The sequence below is a fragment of the Sebastes fasciatus genome, chromosome 6 (genome assembly GCF_043250625.1).
Source record: "Sebastes fasciatus isolate fSebFas1 chromosome 6, fSebFas1.pri, whole genome shotgun sequence".
NCBI lineage: Eukaryota > Metazoa > Chordata > Actinopteri > Perciformes > Sebastidae > Sebastes > Sebastes fasciatus.
In genome coordinates, this window is record NC_133800.1 from 6,712,068 (window position 1) to 6,732,348 (window position 20,281).

General features: G+C 42.0%; 1 protein-coding gene across 3 annotated transcripts in view; it reads left to right on the forward strand.

The window, feature by feature from the left end:
- Positions 1 to 20,281, forward strand: part of LOC141768878 (poly [ADP-ribose] polymerase tankyrase-1-like) — a 106,722-nt gene that overhangs the window by 1,209 nt on the left and 85,232 nt on the right. Inside the window, exons 2-28 of one of the 3 annotated variants that reach the window (XM_074637345.1) lie at positions 561 to 785; positions 1,037 to 1,132; positions 2,575 to 2,611; positions 3,348 to 3,423; positions 4,830 to 4,850; positions 6,463 to 6,557; positions 6,646 to 6,712; positions 6,926 to 7,112; positions 7,279 to 7,400; positions 7,746 to 7,837; positions 8,041 to 8,119; positions 8,229 to 8,400; positions 9,020 to 9,099; positions 9,426 to 9,571; positions 9,704 to 9,869; positions 10,815 to 11,034; positions 11,373 to 11,482; positions 12,334 to 12,522; positions 12,820 to 13,066; positions 13,216 to 13,298; positions 14,485 to 14,605; positions 15,172 to 15,269; positions 15,604 to 15,678; positions 16,556 to 16,661; positions 17,482 to 17,668; positions 18,212 to 18,368; positions 18,497 to 18,593. In XM_074637345.1, coding sequence (XP_074493446.1) covers positions 561 to 785; positions 1,037 to 1,132; positions 2,575 to 2,611; positions 3,348 to 3,423; positions 4,830 to 4,850; positions 6,463 to 6,557; positions 6,646 to 6,712; positions 6,926 to 7,112; positions 7,279 to 7,400; positions 7,746 to 7,837; positions 8,041 to 8,119; positions 8,229 to 8,400; positions 9,020 to 9,099; positions 9,426 to 9,571; positions 9,704 to 9,869; positions 10,815 to 11,034; positions 11,373 to 11,482; positions 12,334 to 12,522; positions 12,820 to 13,066; positions 13,216 to 13,298; positions 14,485 to 14,605; positions 15,172 to 15,269; positions 15,604 to 15,678; positions 16,556 to 16,661; positions 17,482 to 17,668; positions 18,212 to 18,368; positions 18,497 to 18,583 — 3,341 coding nt within the window. In that variant the 3' untranslated portion in view covers positions 18,584 to 18,593. Of the gene's footprint in view, positions 1 to 560; positions 786 to 1,036; positions 1,133 to 2,574; positions 2,612 to 3,347; positions 3,424 to 4,829; positions 4,851 to 6,462; positions 6,558 to 6,645; positions 6,713 to 6,925; positions 7,113 to 7,278; positions 7,401 to 7,745; positions 7,838 to 8,040; positions 8,120 to 8,228; positions 8,401 to 9,019; positions 9,100 to 9,425; positions 9,572 to 9,703; positions 9,870 to 10,814; positions 11,035 to 11,372; positions 11,483 to 12,333; positions 12,523 to 12,819; positions 13,067 to 13,215; positions 13,299 to 14,484; positions 14,606 to 15,171; positions 15,270 to 15,603; positions 15,679 to 16,555; positions 16,662 to 17,481; positions 17,669 to 18,211; positions 18,369 to 18,496; positions 19,803 to 20,281 lie in introns of those variants that run through there. The other 2 variants (XM_074637344.1, XM_074637347.1) reach the window with 2 other exon arrangements.

Consider the following 20,281-nt stretch of genomic DNA (forward strand, 5'->3'; position numbering starts at 1 on the left):
CTAAATTGAAATGCATTTTAATCCTCTTTCATGTTTTAGCTTACGTTAGCTAACAGCTCATAGCATAAAGCTAATCTAGGCAACACAACACGACCTCTGATCCAGCTAACAGCTTTAAGTACACGGCATTTCATCTACTATATTAGTAAGAAATGCAACACAACGTGAGTTTAACGTTAGATAAAGTTCTAGGAAATTAATGTAATAACATATATTTAGTATTTGGTAGTTATTTTTGTCGGGATTTTCATCAGAATCCTAGTGGTGGTATTATTATTTTGGAGAAATTATAGATATAGAATAGATGGATATACAGCTTTATTGATCCCCGTGGGGATTGCCACCAAGTCAGACAACAAACAAACAACCAAAACACAGTATTCACAATACACCAATAAATAACATAGGAGCCCTTTGAGACATAATCAACAGCTGAGAGGTACCATGGATCTAGGCCATATCTAAGAATATTCATTAAAATACTCAGGCTAGTTTTAGTGTGCATGCCCAATATTGAGGGAAAAAAGCTAAATGAAATGCATTTTAATCCTCTTTTTTAGGTTTTGGCAGAAAAGATGTGGTGGAGCACCTCCTGCAGACAGGCGCCAATGTTCACGCCAGGGATGATGGAGGACTTATCCCCCTACATAATGCCTGCTCTTTCGGCCACGCAGAAGTTGTCAGCCTCCTCTTGTGTCAGGGCGCAGACCCCAACGCCAGAGATAACTGGAACTACACTCCATTACATGAGGCTGCCATCAAGGGGAAGATAGATGTTTGCATTGGTAAGGATCCCTGTCGATGATGTTCAAGCACAGGCAATTCTGTAAATCTGTGATGTTTTTCGAGACTGTTATGTGTCATTACTTGTCGATAGTTTCTTGAAACGCTTGACAGGTTTGTGTTGTCTACCAACCTTTTTGCTGTAACCAACTTAGCTGCTTTTTAAATATGATCAGCGTACTGGGTGACACAATATGGGAATGATTTTAAGGAGAAAATTAAAGTTGTCTTCATCTGCACCTCTCTCACTCAGTGTTACTGCAACACGGAGCTGATCCAAACATCCGCAACACTGATGGAAAGTCTGCTTTGGATCTAGCAGACCCTTCAGCCAAGGCTGTTCTCACTGGTCAGTCCCACTAAGCTGCTCTTCTCTCACATTTACACTTAAGACTTTTAATATTCACTTTTACAGCAAGTGACATATGAATTTGCAGACAATCATCATTAAATGTAACCAGTAGCCAAAAAGTAATGGTCAGATAGACTGCATTCCAACAAGAGTGTGTCATGTGTACCGTACACATGATTCTGTCCTTACATCAGTGTACCATAATTGCATCAAAGCAGTAATTTTGCGTGTAGGATAAGCAGAGCTGGCTCTGACCAATTTGTTGCCGTAGGCAAGATTTTACCTGGTGTCCCTCCACCTCTTTTGGCAAGCGCAGTAACACATGCAACAATGTTTTTTGTGCGCACACAATACACACCCTGCCCAGAGGTTCTCAAACAGTTATTTTTCTGCATACAGGATTGACATAGCCTCTTAACCTCTATATAATATCGCTACCATATTGATGTTGATTGTGAGACTCCTTTTTTGATTGATTTGATTTTTTTATCTTATTTTTTATTTAAAAAAATAAAATCTCTCCAGAATGTAACAGTAACACATTGAAAAAATAAGGTAAACTGACATATATCTTTTTAAATAAAATTGTCTTTGAATAGGCCAAAATTAAACTGCAGCCTACTGGTAGGCCTATTTATAACATCATTTTTAACAATCTAAAAGTGAAAAATAGAACCATAGGTTATATTTTAATTAGACTATGCCTGTCTCGTTGATAACCATGATCTTAAAATTGGAATTATTCTCCTCCTCCTCAGTTCTTGGTTTACTTGGCCTACTTTTAACCCTCTGACAATGATGGTGGATCATCTGACTGGCATTAACATTACTGTCTTTTGCGGGTTTCAGTTTTTAAGATAGTTGACATACAATGGTATCCTATGAATCTTGAGATTGCAATAAATCCGTTGATACCAAAACATGACATGCTAACTTACTAGGAGAGGGGCAAATATCGCTCCAAAATTGAGCTGTCTTTGCTGCGAGGTTCGCGACACCTCAGTGGTGTTCTGGCCAGGCTGTTTGTGCCCCCCCCCGGCACTTGGTGCCCTACGCACAGCGTGTGATGCATGTGTGCCTAGTGGCAGGGCTGAGGATAAGCCTGCCTATCAGGTTAACTGACCCCTTGCTCCTCGTTTTTGGGGTATATTGGTGGAGCAGAGCAGAGGCATGTAACTGCAGCAAGGTGCTTTGTGATCAGCCTTTATTGCATCCTCTCTTTATTGACACCCCAACTATTCCACCTGAACTAAGTGTAAAAACTGAAAAACTTGGTTCTGGTAGTCCTCTGACATGAACACAAGCCACAGAATGCATACATTTACCAAACACACATGGGCAGTAATAGCTTACATACCACAAAAAGTACATCACATGCTTAAATGTTTGGAAAGTGTTTGGCACGCCTAGCTCAAATCTGAATGTTTATTTTCATCCAGGTGAATACAAGAAGGATGAACTTCTAGAAGCAGCAAGGTGAGTATCAGCCTTAATGGCCAGTACACATGTTTCCTGTAGGCCAAAGTGAAACAGCTACGTTGTTTACTGCTCATCAGAGTACGCACCAGCAAAATACACATGATGTACGTCTCTTAAATCTGACCAGCTCAAAAAGTAGTACTTGGTTTCATCTGGTATAGAGTGTTGCAGGAGTGAGTCCTAAAACCTAGAAATGAGTTGGCATTTTTGCACTTCTGGTTCCCTCGTCTGGAAGTCAATGGGTTTTTAGTTGATGTCTGAAATAAGGTCTGTAGTTAACACAAGCTAAAATATCCCACTCGTGAATTTTTGAAGCCTTTACGTGTCTTAAAAAAGACGGTGGCTAACGAGTGGCTAAATGAGACTACTAAACGTCATAACACTGACTTGTCTGTCATTACAGCCTCGTTGTGTATACTCGCACTCATGCAACCATTTATGAGGATAAATGTATCATAAACGTTTGTTTGCCACAGATCTTATTTTTCTGCAATAATCGAAAATCCAATGGAAAAATCCTATTAGCTTTTTGTTGAGGGAACCAGGGCGATGCTGACTTTCTGATTGGTTTACAAAAATACGTCATCCCTGCAGCCCCCCATTACAGTCTTATCTGTGAAAGCCTGCGGAATTACTTTTAGATTATGGAATCTCTATTAAATACACAGGGAGTTGCTGTTTTTTTAATGGGAAATAGTTAATGACGCCAGTCTTTTCAACCATGTAATTACAGGAGTGGAAATGAAGAAAAGCTGATGGCACTGCTGACTCCGTTAAATGTCAACTGCCATGCCAGCGATGGCCGCAAGGTAAAGAGCCACTATTACCGCATCATATCACACATAATCTGCCATAACACCTTTGATACAGCATGTTGGGCAGGGTTGCAAAATTGTTATACTGTATTTTAAAAGTTCTTGACAAAAATAGCAAGAAGGTTTCTGAGTCAGACGATATGTGAGTAAATTAATTAACAGTCGGATTATGGCTGGATTTCTGTCATTGAGTTTGTTGGAGGTTGTTAATGGGGACCACATTATTTTGGACAAACCACTGTGTAACATACATATTGTAGATGTTTTTCTTTATTCATGTGTAACTCATCAGACCATCCTTGAAATCCACTTTGCTTCTGTTATAACATCTCAATTTTCACGTTTTCAGCTCTGTTTTTTGTGTCGTCAGGTGTAAAAACACAACATATTTGGATCCAGTTAGTTAAGCTAGTTGAATCTGTAATAATTTACTGGAACTTAAGTAGGCAAACCATCCCTTTTATTTACAGTTTAGTGTTTTTGTTGAGCATTTTTCAACATGTTTGGACCAGGTGTCATGATAGCAATATTGGCTCCTCTTCCCCTTAATCACTTCCCCATGCCAGATGCTGGAGCAAAGCTAGTTTTGATCTTGAAATCTGTTTATTTCTGTTTAAATTCTAGTGCCTCCTCTGAACTCAGTTATTGCCTACAATGGAAGCAGTGTTTAGATCATGATGCGGTATTTTAAGCATTCATTTTGTGTGTTTTCCTCTCTGTGGGGGAGTAGTGGACTAGAAGGATAATGGCACAAAGACGCACATTATAGAATGCACTTGGCACTCAGTTTTGCAATGTCAGCATTTAGCATTGCTAATGTAGGTGTAGGATTGTTTTTGCCTTTCATTCCCATGTCTTGTCAGGCACTGGTGTATTTACTCCCACTGTTTTTGTCCGTCACGCATTACTCTTTTTTTAATTTATTTTTTTTAGAAATTATTGTTATTATTGTCATATCTTACAAATCCATGTCGCTAACAGTATTTCAGCACTATTTCATTAATTCCTAACCACATTTTCTTCAACAGCAGTTAAAGAATGACTCCTGCCCTGCCTCCTTTTGCAGTATATTCAGAGTTTGCATGATCCGTGCCAGTATGCCAGTGTAGATTTGGTCTGGGATTTAACCAGCGGGCACCAATAACCAGTCCTTGCCTTATTCACAAAGCCAAGGAGAAAACCGGCAAGAAGAAGTCACGCTTGCCCTGCAGCCATTTACCCTCTCTGGCCCGGTGTCACATTTAATCTCAGACAGTGTTTGATGGATCAAGCAGTGATTTCTAACTTGGGCTTGTGTTTCATTGAAGGAAGAAAAGAATTTCTGTGAAAAGATACTGTCATTTTTGTAATTTTTGTTTCGTTTTGTTTTCCGTGTGACTCTGGCAACATTTGTCGATCAGTCAACATCCCAAAAAATGCTGGTAAGTTGACCTTGATAACGGCCACTTGATTGATGCACTGTTGTGATTTATTTTACTTTTTTATTCCTTTTTAATCCATTGTTTTTATTTGACCAATAAGCTGGCTGTCACTTGTTAATTGCACATCATGGACCTGGGGTGTACGGGTCACTCATGTATCCTTACCCTGATGCTCCTCTGTATGTGTGTGTGCGTGTTAGTGTGTGTGTGGCATGTGATTGAGGGAGTGAGTGACTTGGGGTTGGTGTCATGGTGACGACTCATCTTTTTTTGGATTTGGAGAGGAGCTCACAATGTCCACTGCCTGCTTTCTTCGGCGTCTGTCCTCTCCTTGCACACTCACCCACACTTCTCCAACTTTCAATCACTTGCTCTTCAGTCAGTATCTGGTTTGGCTTTTTATTTAATTCATTCATTTATTTTTGATGATCACTCATGCATGCCTGAAGGCCTGCCCCCTCTGCATTTTGTCAAGCAACTCCTGAATATGTCTGTGAAATTTGTGTCTGCTTCACGTTGCCTGTCGGAACAGTTGGTATGCAGTAATGAATGGACTACATTTGTCACCTGTCATTCTAGTGCTATGCTACTGTACCCTCCATGGTAATGACTTCTGATTGCTCGTGTCATCCCACACTGAATGATGCCGTGATTCGACTCTCTCGTCCGTCTTATTTTTGTCACTGCGGCTTGAGATCTAACAGTTGGCTTTATGGGATTTATATTAATATCAATGCATGCAAATTGAAATGAATGATGTCCCTCCTTTTTTTTGATTGTAAGCTTGACCTGAGCCAGACTTTTCAGTAGAGAACAAATGCCACTGAGGTTGCAGCTTTGCTTAGACTAACGTTTATTTTCCTTGGCTGAAAAAAAAAAAAAGCCATTTGATTTGATCCTCTAATAGCTTGCAGCAGAGATGCGCTCTCAAACACTCAGCCTGCTTCCTTGCATCCTATTACGGTTGGGGTTTGATAGCATTTTATTACATCTGAATCCAGTATTGAATTCACTTATTGTATTTACTGCAAGTTTAAGTAAAAGCACTTATAAATAATTGAATATTTAGGAACCAAAACTCAAAGATTAACATTCAAAGTAGTACAATTTTGCCGCATTATGTTTTCTGTTTGGCTAAATGGCTACCTAAATGCCCTACATTCTTAATAAAAGTGAGTGGACTTCAGGAACAAGCTATCATCACCCAACCGTAATCCCTACGCAGCCATTTTGAATTTAATAGTCTAACAGTTGCACTAGCAATTCTTTCTTGTCATCTAACCACATAAAACGTAATTTTAAACTCCTAAGACTTTTATTTTGCTGACATTGTCATAAGGCAGTCGAGGTAGATAAGTAACGAGGTGGAAGTTGCTTGTCGTCACTCAGGTCAGACACACTATTGACAGGAAGTGAATTTTTGTCGCTGGATTTGCCCACAAACTCCATTGACCTTTGCATCATCACATCCGCCATTCATCTGCAACTCACCGAGCATAGCCTGCCGTAGCACAACGCTTCTGGCCCTAATCAGCCGCTTGCTCCTGTGGCCATCGAAGGCACTGAGCCAGCCAGTGATCTGCTCGTGCTAACAAGCCGTCCTCTCTTGCAGTCGACGCCCCTCCACCTGGCCGCCGGCTACAACCGGGTCCGCATCGTCCAGCTCCTTCTTCAGCACGGGGCCGACGTTCACGCCAAGGACAAAGGGTGAGACGCTTTTTCAGTAAAACACAAAAACTTAATTTGTCATTCAGTCATAATTCATCACACTAACTTGAGTGTCTTGTCCCTTCAGGGGCCTGGTTCCACTTCACAACGCCTGCTCTTACGGCCACTTTGAGGTCACCGAGCTTCTGCTTAAAGTAAGACCCACAAAAGGTTTCAGCTTCACACCTGCCTGTGTTAGGAACATTATTGAACAAAGAGAACATTTGGACTCAAGAACTTTTTTTTGCAATTCACCATTGTCTCTCTTTGCTTTTTTAGCATTCACTAAAATATTTTTTTTTATTATGATTGTCAAATACTGAGGTCTGGAAAGCAAACATTCTGTACACATTCTGTTCTCCCTGCAGCACGGAGCCTGTGTGAACGCCATGGACTTGTGGCAGTTCACTCCTCTCCACGAGGCGGCGTCCAAGAACCGAGTGGAGGTCTGCTCCCTGCTGCTGAGCCACGGGGCCGACCCCACCCTGCTGAACTGTCACAGCAAGAGCGCCGTGGACATGGCCCCCACTCCAGAACTCAAAGAGAGGCTCACCTGTGAGTTCTTTCTGTCACACAGCAGACACACGTGTACACACAATGATGATTAGAAAAATACTCAGAATCTTTCACTCACACTGACTGACACAATATACATGTAGGTTCAGTGCATAAGCCATAGCTGTTGGCATTTTCCATTTACTCGTCTTTCTCTTCCATGTAGATGAGTTCAAAGGTCACTCGCTGCTACAGGCAGCCCGGGAGGCAGACATGGCCAAAGTGAAGAAGACGCTGGCTCTGGAGATCATCAGCTTCAAACATCCCCAGACCAACGAGACTGCTCTGGTCAGAACCAAGTCTTACTAGTTGTGTTGGGGCTAAATATCACTTTCACATTTGAGTGCAGTGTGGAAATTAATATGACTGCCTAATGCAGTGCTGATGGAGCTCTTTTTCTTAGCTTCCTCATTGGTTACAAATTCTGTTGATGCCAGATTTTACATAAAATTCACCTGGGGAATTAAAAGTGATCTTACCAGCAATGCTCTGTAGGATTATTGATGATGTACAGCCCGTTAGTTGTATGTGATTGGCTATAGGTTTAGCGAACTGGCATTTACTCAATACATTTGTCCTGAGCTGGCAGATCACGATTCCAGCACACTAATCTAATGCTTATGTGTATTATAGCACTGTGCTGTGGCTTCCCCCCACCCCAAGAGGAAGCAGGTGACTGAGCTGTTGCTGCGTAAAGGTGCCAACATCAACGAGAAGAACAAAGAGTGAGTCCACCTTTTACTTTTTACATTTTACATTGATTTAAAAGTTAAAACTAAGGGAATAAGAAAATAACAATCAGGATTGTGTAACTTGCAAGCATAGACAACAAGGTGATGTCTTTCACATAGAAAACTAAACTAGTAAAAAGAAATGGTGGCAAGAAAAGAAAAAACGATGATAACTTCCTGCCCGTTATGTCTTCAAGCTTTATGACTCCGTTGCACGTTGCTGCTGAGAGAGCTCACAACGACATCCTGGAGGTGCTGCAGAAACACGGAGCAAAGGTCTGTTTGTTTTGTTTTTACATTCCCATTCTGTTCTGTCAGATGTAAAATGGTATTAGATAATGTAATCTGTGTCGCTGAAACTGAACATCACCTCCTGTGACTCCAGGTGAACGCTGTGGACACACTAGGTCAGACAGCTCTTCATAGAGCTGCGCTGGCCGGTCACATCCAGACCTGCAAGCTGCTGCTGAGCTACGGGGCCGACCCCTCCATCGTGTCTCTGCAGGGTTTCACCGCCGCTCAGATGGGTAACGAGGCTGTGCAACAGATTCTCAACGGTAATAACACCCACTGCGCTTCTTGACTGTTTGACATTGTTTGCTTTTAGGTTTAATTTTTAGGTTTGACTTTTAAAGTTTGAGAATGAAAAAGCATTCCCAACAATATTGCATTTAACCTTTTAACCTTTTTGCATATTGTCCCACTGTTTTTGATAAGTCTGTCTTCCTTTTATTTTGGGGTTGCTTTGCAGTGTAGACAGTTTTTGCCAATGCTGGAATGGCAACTTGTTCTGCATGATGTTGTTCTGCCGTTGAATCAGGCTTTCACAGAAGCGACTTGCACGTGCCTCTGTATGTATAGAACAACCAATAGGAATGCTCTCTCTCTCTCTCCGAAATGACCTGAGCCAGGAAGTCTAGTTTTCTCTCAGAACACTTGAATTACAATATGCTGAAATGTAATCATGGAATCTTTGCCCAATGATGCCAGAAATATCCTGCCAACGCCGCTTTAATGAATGGGATGCCCGGCTCTTTTACTAATGTGTCTTCAGAGAGATGTACCAGATTTAAACCCTGATCATGGGATTTCATATGATGCACTGCATGGGAGTTGTGTTTGGCAGTGATCATTTTGGTTTGTATTGAATGTCTTTGTTTTGTTGTTTTTTTTCAGAAAATGTCCCAACACGTAATTCTGACGTGGACTACAGATTTCTGGAGGCGGCCAAAGCAGGAGATCTGGACACAGTGCAAGTAAGTTCTGTAGTTTTTTTTACCAGCAGTTGCTACAGTTTGGTTTTTAGATGTCATACCGTTTTTTTTATTTTGAGACGATTTTCCGTTGCCAGTTTTGGCAGCAAAACTACTTTCACGGAGATGTGTTTGGTAATAAAATCATTCTTGTTCACGGGGGCAGTATTTTGGTGTCTTGAAGAATTTGTAGCACAGAAATTTCACACGCTCTCTAACAACAGTGGTTTACAAATGACTGCGAAGGCCCCATTTTAGTTGTCTTGTAAGCCTGTTATTATACCACTCAGTTGAGTTGCTAATTATCATATTGTCTCCTTGTATGGCAGCAACTCTGCACCCCTCAGAACGTAAACTGCCGGGACTTAGAGGGCCGGCACTCCACTCCTCTCCACTTTGCAGCTGGTTACAACCGAGTGGCTGTCGTTGAATACCTGTTACACCACGGAGCTGATGTCCATGCCAAAGACAAGGGGTGAGTTCTTTATCTGCCATCTTTCCCATCTGTAGGTCATGTAAAATGGAATGAATGAATCAAATAGGTTTAAGTAGGTAACACATAATGCTTCTGGTGTGAAGATTCTCACTTGTGTTTTTCCTCCTCCAGCGGTCTGGTTCCCCTCCACAACGCATGCTCCTATGGTCACTATGAAGTGGCCGAGCTGCTGGTCAGACACGGAGCTTCAGTCAATGTGGCCGACCTGTGGAAGTTCACCCCGCTTCACGAGGCTGCAGCCAAAGGCAAATATGAGATCTGCAAACTGCTGCTCAAAGTGAGAAACCATTATTGTCATCTATCACAAGTATTGTCTTACATAAATTTGTGTCCTGTGTTAGTTATTGTTATGATGATGATCATGAGGGGGAAAATGCATCATTTTGATTTGTGAAGCCATGAAGCCACTGTCATATGGTAAATGGTAAATGGACTTGGACTTATATAGCGCTTTTCTAGTCTTCCGACCACTCAAAGCGCTTTACACTACATGTCAGTATTCACCCATTCACACACACATTCATACACTGATGGCAGAGTCTACTAAGGTGCCAACTTTGCCCATCAGGATTTAATCTAAATACTCATTCACACACCGATGGCTATGCCTCCGGGAGCAATTTGGGGTTAAGTGTCTTGCTCAAGGACACATCGACATGTGACCCGGAGCAGCCGGGGATCGAACCACCGACCTTCCGATTGGTGGACAACCTGCTCTACCCTCTGAGCCACAGCCGCCCGTCATATACAGTATATATAGTTTTTATTATTATCTATTAATGTATGCAAATTAATCTTACATTTTGTATCTGTTCAAAATGTACCTTAAAGGGAGATTTGTCAAGTATTTAATATTCTTATCAACATGGGAGTGGGCAAATCTGCTGCTTTATGCAAATATATGTATATATTTATTATTGGAAATCAATTAACAACACAAAACAATGACAAATATTGTCTAGAAACCCTCACAGGTACTGCTCAAGTCATAACATGGCAAACTGCAGCCCAACAGACAACAACAGCTGTCAGTGTGCTGACTTGACTATGACTTGTCCCAAACTGTATGTGATTATCATAAAGTGGGCATGTCTGTAAAGGGGAGACTCGTGGGTACCCATAGAACCCATTTTGCGTTAACTTTGACAGCCCTAATATATAGCAAACATTTATATAAAATAGTGTAATGTGTATTAAAAAATACTCAAACTCTTTTGTTCAGCACGGAGCTGACCCATCCAAGAAGAACCGTGATGGCAACATGCCGCTGGACATGGTGAAAGATGGAGATACGGACATCCAGGACCTGCTGAGGGGTGACGCCGCCCTGCTGGACGCTGCCAAGAAGGGCTGCCTGGCCCGAGTCCAGAAACTCTGCTCCCCAGAGAATATCAACTGCAGAGACACACAGGGGCGCAACTCCACACCGCTCCACCTCGCTGGTAAACAATATTTGCTGCTTTGACATGTTTCTGATTTCGTCTTGACACACACTCTGGTCCTGATGTGGCATTCAAAGGGAGGTTGAAAGATTTTAAGATCTTTTGTCCCCTCTTGAAATATTGGAAAGTGAAAAGCTTTCAACATCTCTGATGCTGTATGTGCTTTTGTTTTGTCTGGCTATGTTTCTTTTCTTTTCTGCTTAACTCCGGTATGTCTTGCGAAACTTACTGTATATCCTGTGTATATATGTTCTTAATAGAGGGGTTTTGAATGCTGTACTGTAATGTTAAAAAATGTGCACTTCCATGCTGATGTGATTCCTGTTCTTTCTCCTCAGCTGGCTACAACAACCTGGAGGTGGCAGAGTATCTGCTGGAGCATGGAGCTGATGTCAACGCCCAGGACAAAGGAGGCCTTATCCCTCTTCATAATGCTGCGTCTTATGGGGTCAGTTTCAACAACATCAACACATTACTTAATCAAATACAGATTCTGTGGGCTTTGATTTACACATTGAAAAAGCTTAAAGCTTCTGGAAGCAATCAACATTTTTAAAGAAACTACATATACAGTATATATACATCTTGTTACATGCAGTAACTTAGATGGCGGTCGGTACGCTCCCAGTTTGGAGAAGCAGACAGGAGTACCGGCATGGAAGATAACCAAAGTACTGCTGTGGACGCCACTTTAGTTCGGATCCGAAAGTCACACAATAATACAAACAAACTAACCGTACGATGCAGCGGTAGACCAGCCCATCCCGTGTTCCTCAAGGTCCCCTTCGGAAAGGGCTGTCTGACGGCGAGGTAAAGCGGTGAAAATATTATAGATATAGCATACTCACTAAAATAAATTTTTCAGCTGCCCCCGTCCACAGTTGCTTTCCTCACCGTCAGACAGCCCGTTTCAACAGTAATTGAAGCCGTTATATCGTAGTCTTCAAGACCAGACTCATTTCACAAAACAGTCATTTTACCTCGCAGAACGTGGAGTATACATACAACTCCACTTGAAAACATCTTAACTAACCCTTTCAGTTATTTCCAAACTTAGCACAGCTAACTTTGATGCAGCTAGTGCTAGCGTTCACATTGTTCATAACCTTATTGATTAGCTTCGATTAGCTTACTGTGGAAACCTACGTCACTGCTTTTTGCAACGGCTGAGAAGGCGTTTCCATTTGGGGGAAAAACGGAACAGAACGCAGATGGACCTGCCCTTTAACTTAAATGTCATCTTTTTTGTGGGTCAGAGGATGACAATGACTTACCCTCTGGTGCCTCTCTTCCTCACAGCATGTGGATATCGCAGCCCTACTGATCAAGTACAATACATGTGTGAATGCTACAGACAAATGGGCTTTCACGCCCCTCCATGAGGCGGCCCAGAAAGGTCGCACGCAGCTCTGCGCGCTGCTGCTAGCTCACGGAGCCGACCCCACCATGAAGAACCAAGAGGGCCAGACTGCCCTGGACCTGGCCACGGTAACAGCTTCTGTCAAACAGCCTGACACCGACAGCTTAGGAATTACTGTGAAATCAGATAAATAGAAAACTAGATAAGTGGTGGGAAAATGACGTATGTTAAAACACATCATAAAATGGAAAAATGTTTTCACTTAGTAGTTCTCCAGTTACAACGGCGTCATACTGCTACTTGTTTTTGTTCATTGAGAACCCCAAACTGATCACTTTACTGGAATGAGATTGGATAGAGAATGTACAGTAAATGAACGTAAATCAGAATCCTTTCAAGTAGTTTTTTCTTTGCCATCCTCGCAGGCCGACGATATCCGGGCCCTGCTGATGGATGCCATGCCACCGGACGCCCTGCCCAGCTGCTTTAAGCCCCAGGCAACGGTGGTCAGCGCCTCAGTCATCTCCCCTGCCTCCACACCGTCCTGTCTGTCGGCCGCCAGCAGCATAGACAACCTGTCCGGGCCGCTCACTGACCTGGCCGCCGCCGGTGCCTCCGGGTCCTCCGGAGTGGCAGACGGAGCCACAGGCACCGATCGCAAGGAAGGAGAGCGTAAGTTTATTGCATTTATCGTATTGAATACTGGTCAGTTTACGCAGAAAAATCTGGACATGGAAAATGTGTTTTATAATGAAAATGTGCATGAAACCCTGTTTGACATTGGATAATTACATTTAATTTCATCTCCCTGTTTTCCATAGTGGCCATGCTGGACATGAATATAAGTCAGTTCATGAAGAGCCTAGGACTGGAGCACCTGAGGGACATCTTTGAGAGGGAGCAGGTCAGCTATCTCAAAATTACTTAATACACTTAACGCTAAAAGTCTCATGCATTGCACAAATGTAACCATTCATTTCACATTAGTATTTGATGTCTATCAATCAGTCAATTTCAGAAGAAAGTATAACATCCTGACATTTGAATGCATTGGGTTTAGATAAACAGTCCAGTAGTTGTTGATCAAATTCAGCATGCACAAAAGCAGACTGGCAGCAATGAGATGAATTTGTACGTAGTGTCGATTTATGTGTTAATATCATAGAATAGATCTGTACAACTCTGGTGTCTTGTTAAAGTGGCGGCTAGTTGGAGCAAACAGATCAACAGCTCTGAGACTGAGCTGATCTTACTGGTTGGTATAAACTTCTCAACCAGGGTTTAAGCTAAGGCTGGTAATATTCCAGAACTCCAGCCATATAGAACAACTACCGGACATATGTTTTAAAAAGCCACACAATAGCCTACATTTGACATAACTTGAAAATAAGTTAAATGAAGAAGCGGTCTAAAAAATCAAATAATAGGCTGTCGGTTCGATTTCCGCGCTTGTCAAATTCAAAATAGTGTGTGGCTCGTAGGGCTACCGAATAGTTTGAAGCTTCATTCATAACGTTGACATTGAAATTATTATTATCTTACCGAAACATTGTGTGCAGTCCACCTTCTCTTCTCCTCTCTCTCGAGCACTCGCAGTGAGCGCATCTCAATTTAACGAGATGCGCTGCGCCGCGGCGCTCCTCATCTCGTTAAATTGTCTGTCTGAAGTCCAAAACTCAAAATTTATTGAAGAAACATAGATGCAATCATTATTTATATCATCATTGTAGTGGCTTGATCCGAGCCACTTTGTTTGTTTCGCATCTATACAGAGCAGACAGCGAGCAGACTGTGAGGAGATACTCTCTGAATTTGACAAAATGTCTATTGGATTAGAAGCGCAGTGGAGCGGAGGCATTTAAACTTTTGTATAATATACGTTTATTTTTAAATTGTCTTGGCAACAATATAAGATTATTTAATATGCTAATAATTAATTAATTTATTTATTTGGCATATTTCCCACCGGATATTTTGGCCGTTGATCATTTATTCTGCCGGACAACCACATGTGATACCGGCAAAAAGCCAGCATATGCGTGCTAACATAAACCCTGTTCTCAACCTGCTATATGATTTCCCTTTTCCAGATCAGTCTGGATGTGCTGGCTGACATGGGTCATGAGGAGCTGAAGGAGATTGGAATTAACGCCTATGGCCACCGACACAAGCTTATCAAGGGTGTTGAGAGGCTGATTGGCGGCCAGCAAGGTAAGGAGGAGGCATCATCCAGGAGTGGTAGCATGCTGTGATGTCTGCAACAGTTTGTTTTTTAACACCTACCACAAGTTGTCACCAAAGTCAGACATTTTTCAAACCCAAAAAGGGAGGTAGGGATGCATGATATTGGATTTTTGACAATATCCAATGTGCCAATTATTTTCCAACTCATTTTGGCTGATTGCCGATACCGTTATAAGCGCATATTTTTCCACCTAATTGCAGAGAACATCAAGTCTCTCCTGTAGTGGAATTACCATATTATTATTATGACTACTGTTATTGTGGTGAGTCACTGGCAGATGAAGACATAAAATATAATGCTTTTCAAAATGTACAGAATCCTGAAAATGGTACATAGTAGTCATATCAGAGGAAATGTTCATTTCTGGCCGATGCCAGTATTTAATTTTGAAGCCGATACCGATGACGTGCCGATATCATCGTGCATCCCTAAAAGGAGGCCCTCCACAGGCAAGGCCGTGGTTGTGAGCTTGTGTTGCCTTACAAGTTAACACCCGGTAGCCGGTGATTAACTGTATTGGTTTTTTTTTCAGGTGGCAACCCCTACCTGACATTCCATTGTGCCAACCAGGGCACCATCCTGATAGACCTCGCCACAGACGACAAGGAGTACCAGTCTGTGGAGGAGGAGGTGAGTCCACTTCACTGTCTTTTGTTTATGGTGTCCTTTAACTGCTATGGTCAATATTTTTACAGCTAATGGTTTGTATTTTAAACAGGTACTGAATATCTATGCAAATGCTTTTTTCGCTCCGATTGTGTACAGCGGTTTGCATAGAACTCCTACATGAAGGCATTTTAAATAATCGAGTCACATCATAGTAGATTCAAGCAGGGTGCTTCATGCGGCCGCTGTACATGCCTGGTAAAAAATGCTTGATTGATAAACAGAGAAGCGACAGCAAAAACTTTGCAGACCATCTGCTGACGATCTGAAATGGTGTTTTTGTTGTGTCGTCCCTCAGTTGCAGAGCACCATCAGAGAGCACCGAGACGGAGGCAACGCTGGCGGCGTGTTCAGCAAATACAACATCATCAAGGTCTGAACCAGGAATCTCTCTGTACTGTCTGTTTTGGTAACCCACAGAACACTGAGCAGCTTTTATAGGGACCAGGGCTGTCGAAGTTAACACGATAATAACGCGTTAACGCAAATCCGTTTTAACGTCACTAATTTCTTTAACGCAACTTGCATTTTTTGGGTTGTAGCGGGCTCAGTTTTGAAGCCAGAGTGAAGATACTGGTATCATATGAAACTAGGAAACCTAAGGAATCCACTGGCTTGTCATGAAGGAGGCTAAATAACACTCCAAACTTGCGCTAACTTGGCATGGCCATCTTCAAAGGGGTTCCTTGACCTCTGACCTCAAGATATGTGTATGAAAATGGGTTCTATGGGTACCCACGAGTCTCCCCTTTACAGACATGCCGACTTTATGATAATCATATGCAGTTTGGGTCAAGTCATAGTCAAGTCGGCACACTGACACACTGACAGCTGTTGTTGCCTGTTGGGCTGCAGTTTGCCCTGTTATGATTTGAGCATATTTTTTATGCTAAATGCAGTACCTGTGAGGGTTTCTGGACAATATTTAACGTTGTTTTGTGTTAATTGATTTACAATAATAAATATATACATACATTTGCATAAAGCAGCATATTTGCCCACTCCCATGTTGATAAGAGTATTAAATACTTGACAAATCTCCCTTTAAGATACATTTTGAACAGATACAAAACGTGTGATTAATTTGTAATTAACTATGGACAATCATGCCATTAATCGCGATTAAATATTTTAATTGACTGACAGCCCTAATAGGAACATAACAGCAATCTGACCTGATGCGAGTCAACATTTAATTCTTGGCGACTCCCAACATCTTGTTTGATATGTGTCATTATTGTTCCCCACAGATTCAGAAGGTGGTAAATAAGAAGCTGAGGGAACGTTACACACACCGCCAGAAGGAGATCGCAGATGAGAACCACAACCATCACAATGAGCGGATGTTGTTTCACGGTAACCACACCCACCGTCACACCATCTGTTTGCTTCGTGTGTCAGCATCAGGCATTGTTTGTCTCCTTTGAGTTTAGTTCTTCAAAGACTACTATTAACGTCAGTTTTTCATTTGTCAGGCATGCATTTGCAATAATGTAAAGCATCGCATGTCACTTACTGTATATAATATCATTCTGCCTAGGGGTGTCACGATTCTCTAAATCCACGATTTGATTTGACTTTTGATTTGACTTTTGATTTAAACATGCCATTGTTGGATTATGGAGTCTTGGTTCGTAAAGATCAACATATTATTGGTTTTATGTCCCCTTTATGCCACTGTCATTTACACTTTCAAATTGTTCTTTAAAAGAGAACTGAACTCTTTTTATATTGAAAGTGTTTCAAAAATTAGACTGCAACAGTCTACAATATGAAAAGCTGTATCTTTTCAATATCAGTATCCGTGTAACCCACCAAATTTCCCATTATGCCTGCTTAGTCCAGAGTGCTAGACTGAGTTTGCTGTGTAATGTTCTTAAATGCAAATGTTACTTTTGTTAGTGTTTGTTACGTAATGTGTCTGTTCAGAACATTGAGGCTTATGTTGGTAATGTGATTTTTGTGCTGGTTTGTAGTTCAAACCATGAGTGAGGTGGCTGTTGCATTTCTTGAGTACAGCTGTATTTTCCTTCATGCGCACGAGAGTGTGCGGGAGGTGGAGAATCGTTGACCCTGCTTTTGATTTCTATGGTCGAGATCAGAAGCCAATTTCAATCAATTTCCGATTTAGAATCGAAACCGTGACACCCCTAATTCTGCCACTGTCTTTCTTCAGGTTCCCCGTTCATCAACGCCATCATCCACAAAGGCTTCGATGAGCGTCACGCTTACATAGGAGGGATGTTTGGAGCAGGGATCTACTTTGCAGAGAACTCCTCAAAGAGCAATCAGTATGTCTACGGCATTGGTGGAGGCACGGGCTGCCCGACGCACAAAGACAGGTCCTGCTACCTGTGCCACAGGTAACTATCAAAGTTTAACTGCAGTTTCAAGTTGCTGAGGGGCGTGTACGAAGGACCGAATTTATCTTTTTCTTCTCGAGAGCTGCCACTTCTATGCAGGGAATCATAGACTTGGAAACATTGCTGTCGAAGTTTTTTTTTTGTACGGTGCGCACGAATCCCTTCTCCGCCAGTTTATCTCAAATTACTTTATAAACGTCACTGTTTTTGTGGACTTAATTTAGCATATTCTGTCCATGTCCGTCCTCTCCCACTCATGTTAATCTGTCGTTTACCTGTGTCCATCTCAACAAATGCCCGCACAGGCAGCCTGCTTTTTGTTCCGCTTGGAAGTGGTCCGAGACCATCTTTTGCAAGCCATCTCGGGCCGTTTTTTTTTGGTCCGCACCAGAGTACGATTACTTCGTTCACAACTGCCCAAACGAACCGCAAAACAGACTAAATGTAAAACTACTTTGTACCTATTTGTTCTTTATTAAAGTAAAAGTAATTTCTATGTGGGACACATGTGTCTGACCAGTCTCCTCTCACCTGCGCTCTCAGGCAGATGCTGTTCTGCAGAGTGACCCTGGGGAAGTCCTTCCTACAGTTCAGTGCTATGAAGATGGCCCACGCCCCCCCAGGACACCACTCGGTGATCGGGCGGCCCAGCGTTAACGGCCTGGCCTACGCCGAGTACGTCATCTACAGAGGAGAGCAGGTAAACACAGAAACCAGCGTGTGAAAGGTTTCTTTCCCTAAATCCTGTTTTGGCTATACCATCAGCAAAAACACATTAAACCTCCGCTGTGTAATGTTGGCTAATGTCTGGCTACATTTTTCCTTCAGGCCTACCCGGAGTACCTCATCACCTACCAGATCCTTAAACCGGAGAGCACGCCCCAGTCTGCAGCAGGAGCTGAGCAGAAGTCGTAGTTACATTTACGTCACACACACACACACACACACACACACACACAAGGACTTGATGCTCGTTATTTTCTCCTTTGTATTGCCTAAACACCTTTTATTTACCAAACACATTTCCAGTCTCCTGTCCAGTAGAACCCATGGTGACCAGTACTTCATGAGCAGATATGCTGTATAATGCTCTCCTACCCGTGGTGGTGATGATACACATTATTATTTTTTTTGCATCGGCTGCATGTTAATACAGAAGCATGTAAAGCCCAATAGCGTGCGTGGGTTAGTTCTTTCCCCCTCCCCTCCTCACCAATCAGGAGGATGCTTGTAGACACTTTCAAGTATCAGCATTAACAGTTTGCCACTCTTTGTCGTCTCATGCCTTGTGACTGTGCAGAATCACGACCCCCTCACCTCTATATATACACACACACACACACACTGTCTCACTGTCGAAGCCTGAAACCTGTGGACTACTACTGCCCCACCGCATCTGGGTTCATCCTGTATAGAATGGCCTCTGGTAACTGTGATTTTAATGCTAACTTAGAACACTACCAAACAGGTAACTGTAATGTTGCTATGCTGTAATGCTGACTTTCCGAACTTTCACCCCAAGAACACTACAAACGCTGGACTGAAATGTTTTTAGTGGTTTTATTCAGGGCTGGACATGCTCGATGGAGAAAGGGCTCTCTGTCAAATCATAAAAGTTGAGACTATATTATTGTCATTACAATATATCAGAAGAAATGTGTTCAGTAGCAAAGCTGAAATGCAGCGTAAGGCATCATAATTACACAATCGTATACTAAAAGGCGTGGATGTTGTACATTAAAAGCATATATATATATGACCGTGCTTCAAGACAGTAGAGTCAAGTAAACGTTCAGAGTGTTGAAATGTGCTTGTGATGCCTTACAGGTAAACACCCGATAGCCAGTGAACTCAACAAAGCACCCTTTCTGTCGCCAAGGTCTCACTCACAGACATCCCACGCGTAAGGATTTGCACTTTTACATAGAAGCCTATTTAAGTTATTTTGAATTTAAATTGCAAATTTTCGGGAAAAAAATATTTGTACAGGTTGTGTAAATGGTTGTGTATAACTGTTGCTGTTTAACAGTATCTTTGAGTTCAACTGTAAATGACATCTGAATTTTTCCTTTCATGCCTTCTTGATTCTCCCAACTTTTTTTTTTTTTTTTAAATAAATGTCCCATTAACAGCTCCTTGTTGTTTAATGCTTATTTTAAAATGGTCTGTATGGCTGTAGCTGTAGAATGTTTTTAGTTTCTGTCTTCATTGTACACTAGTAGTTACCTCGCATTAAAATATTACAGCTTCTGCATTGATACTGTAGTGGCAAAGTTGACTAATTTTTATGTAATGTTAAATCACAAGAAGAACCAAAAGGGTATTATTTGACCTTAGTAGTTACTTGAGCAAATGTGCAATGGAAGGAATATCAACACTTAGTTGCAAGGACATCAAAACCACACATCTTCCTATATAAGTAAACTGTATGGCTACATACTGTATCAAGCCCCAGCCAGGTGGTACTGATGTCAACACCGATTCGCCGCTGGATGCCAATGGTGGAAGTCAGAGGGAAGTTGCCTCTATGATATTGGCACTTGGTATCCTCTAGTACTACAACATGCACATTTACACTAGTTTAATCCACAGAGTATCCTTGAACTGTATTTA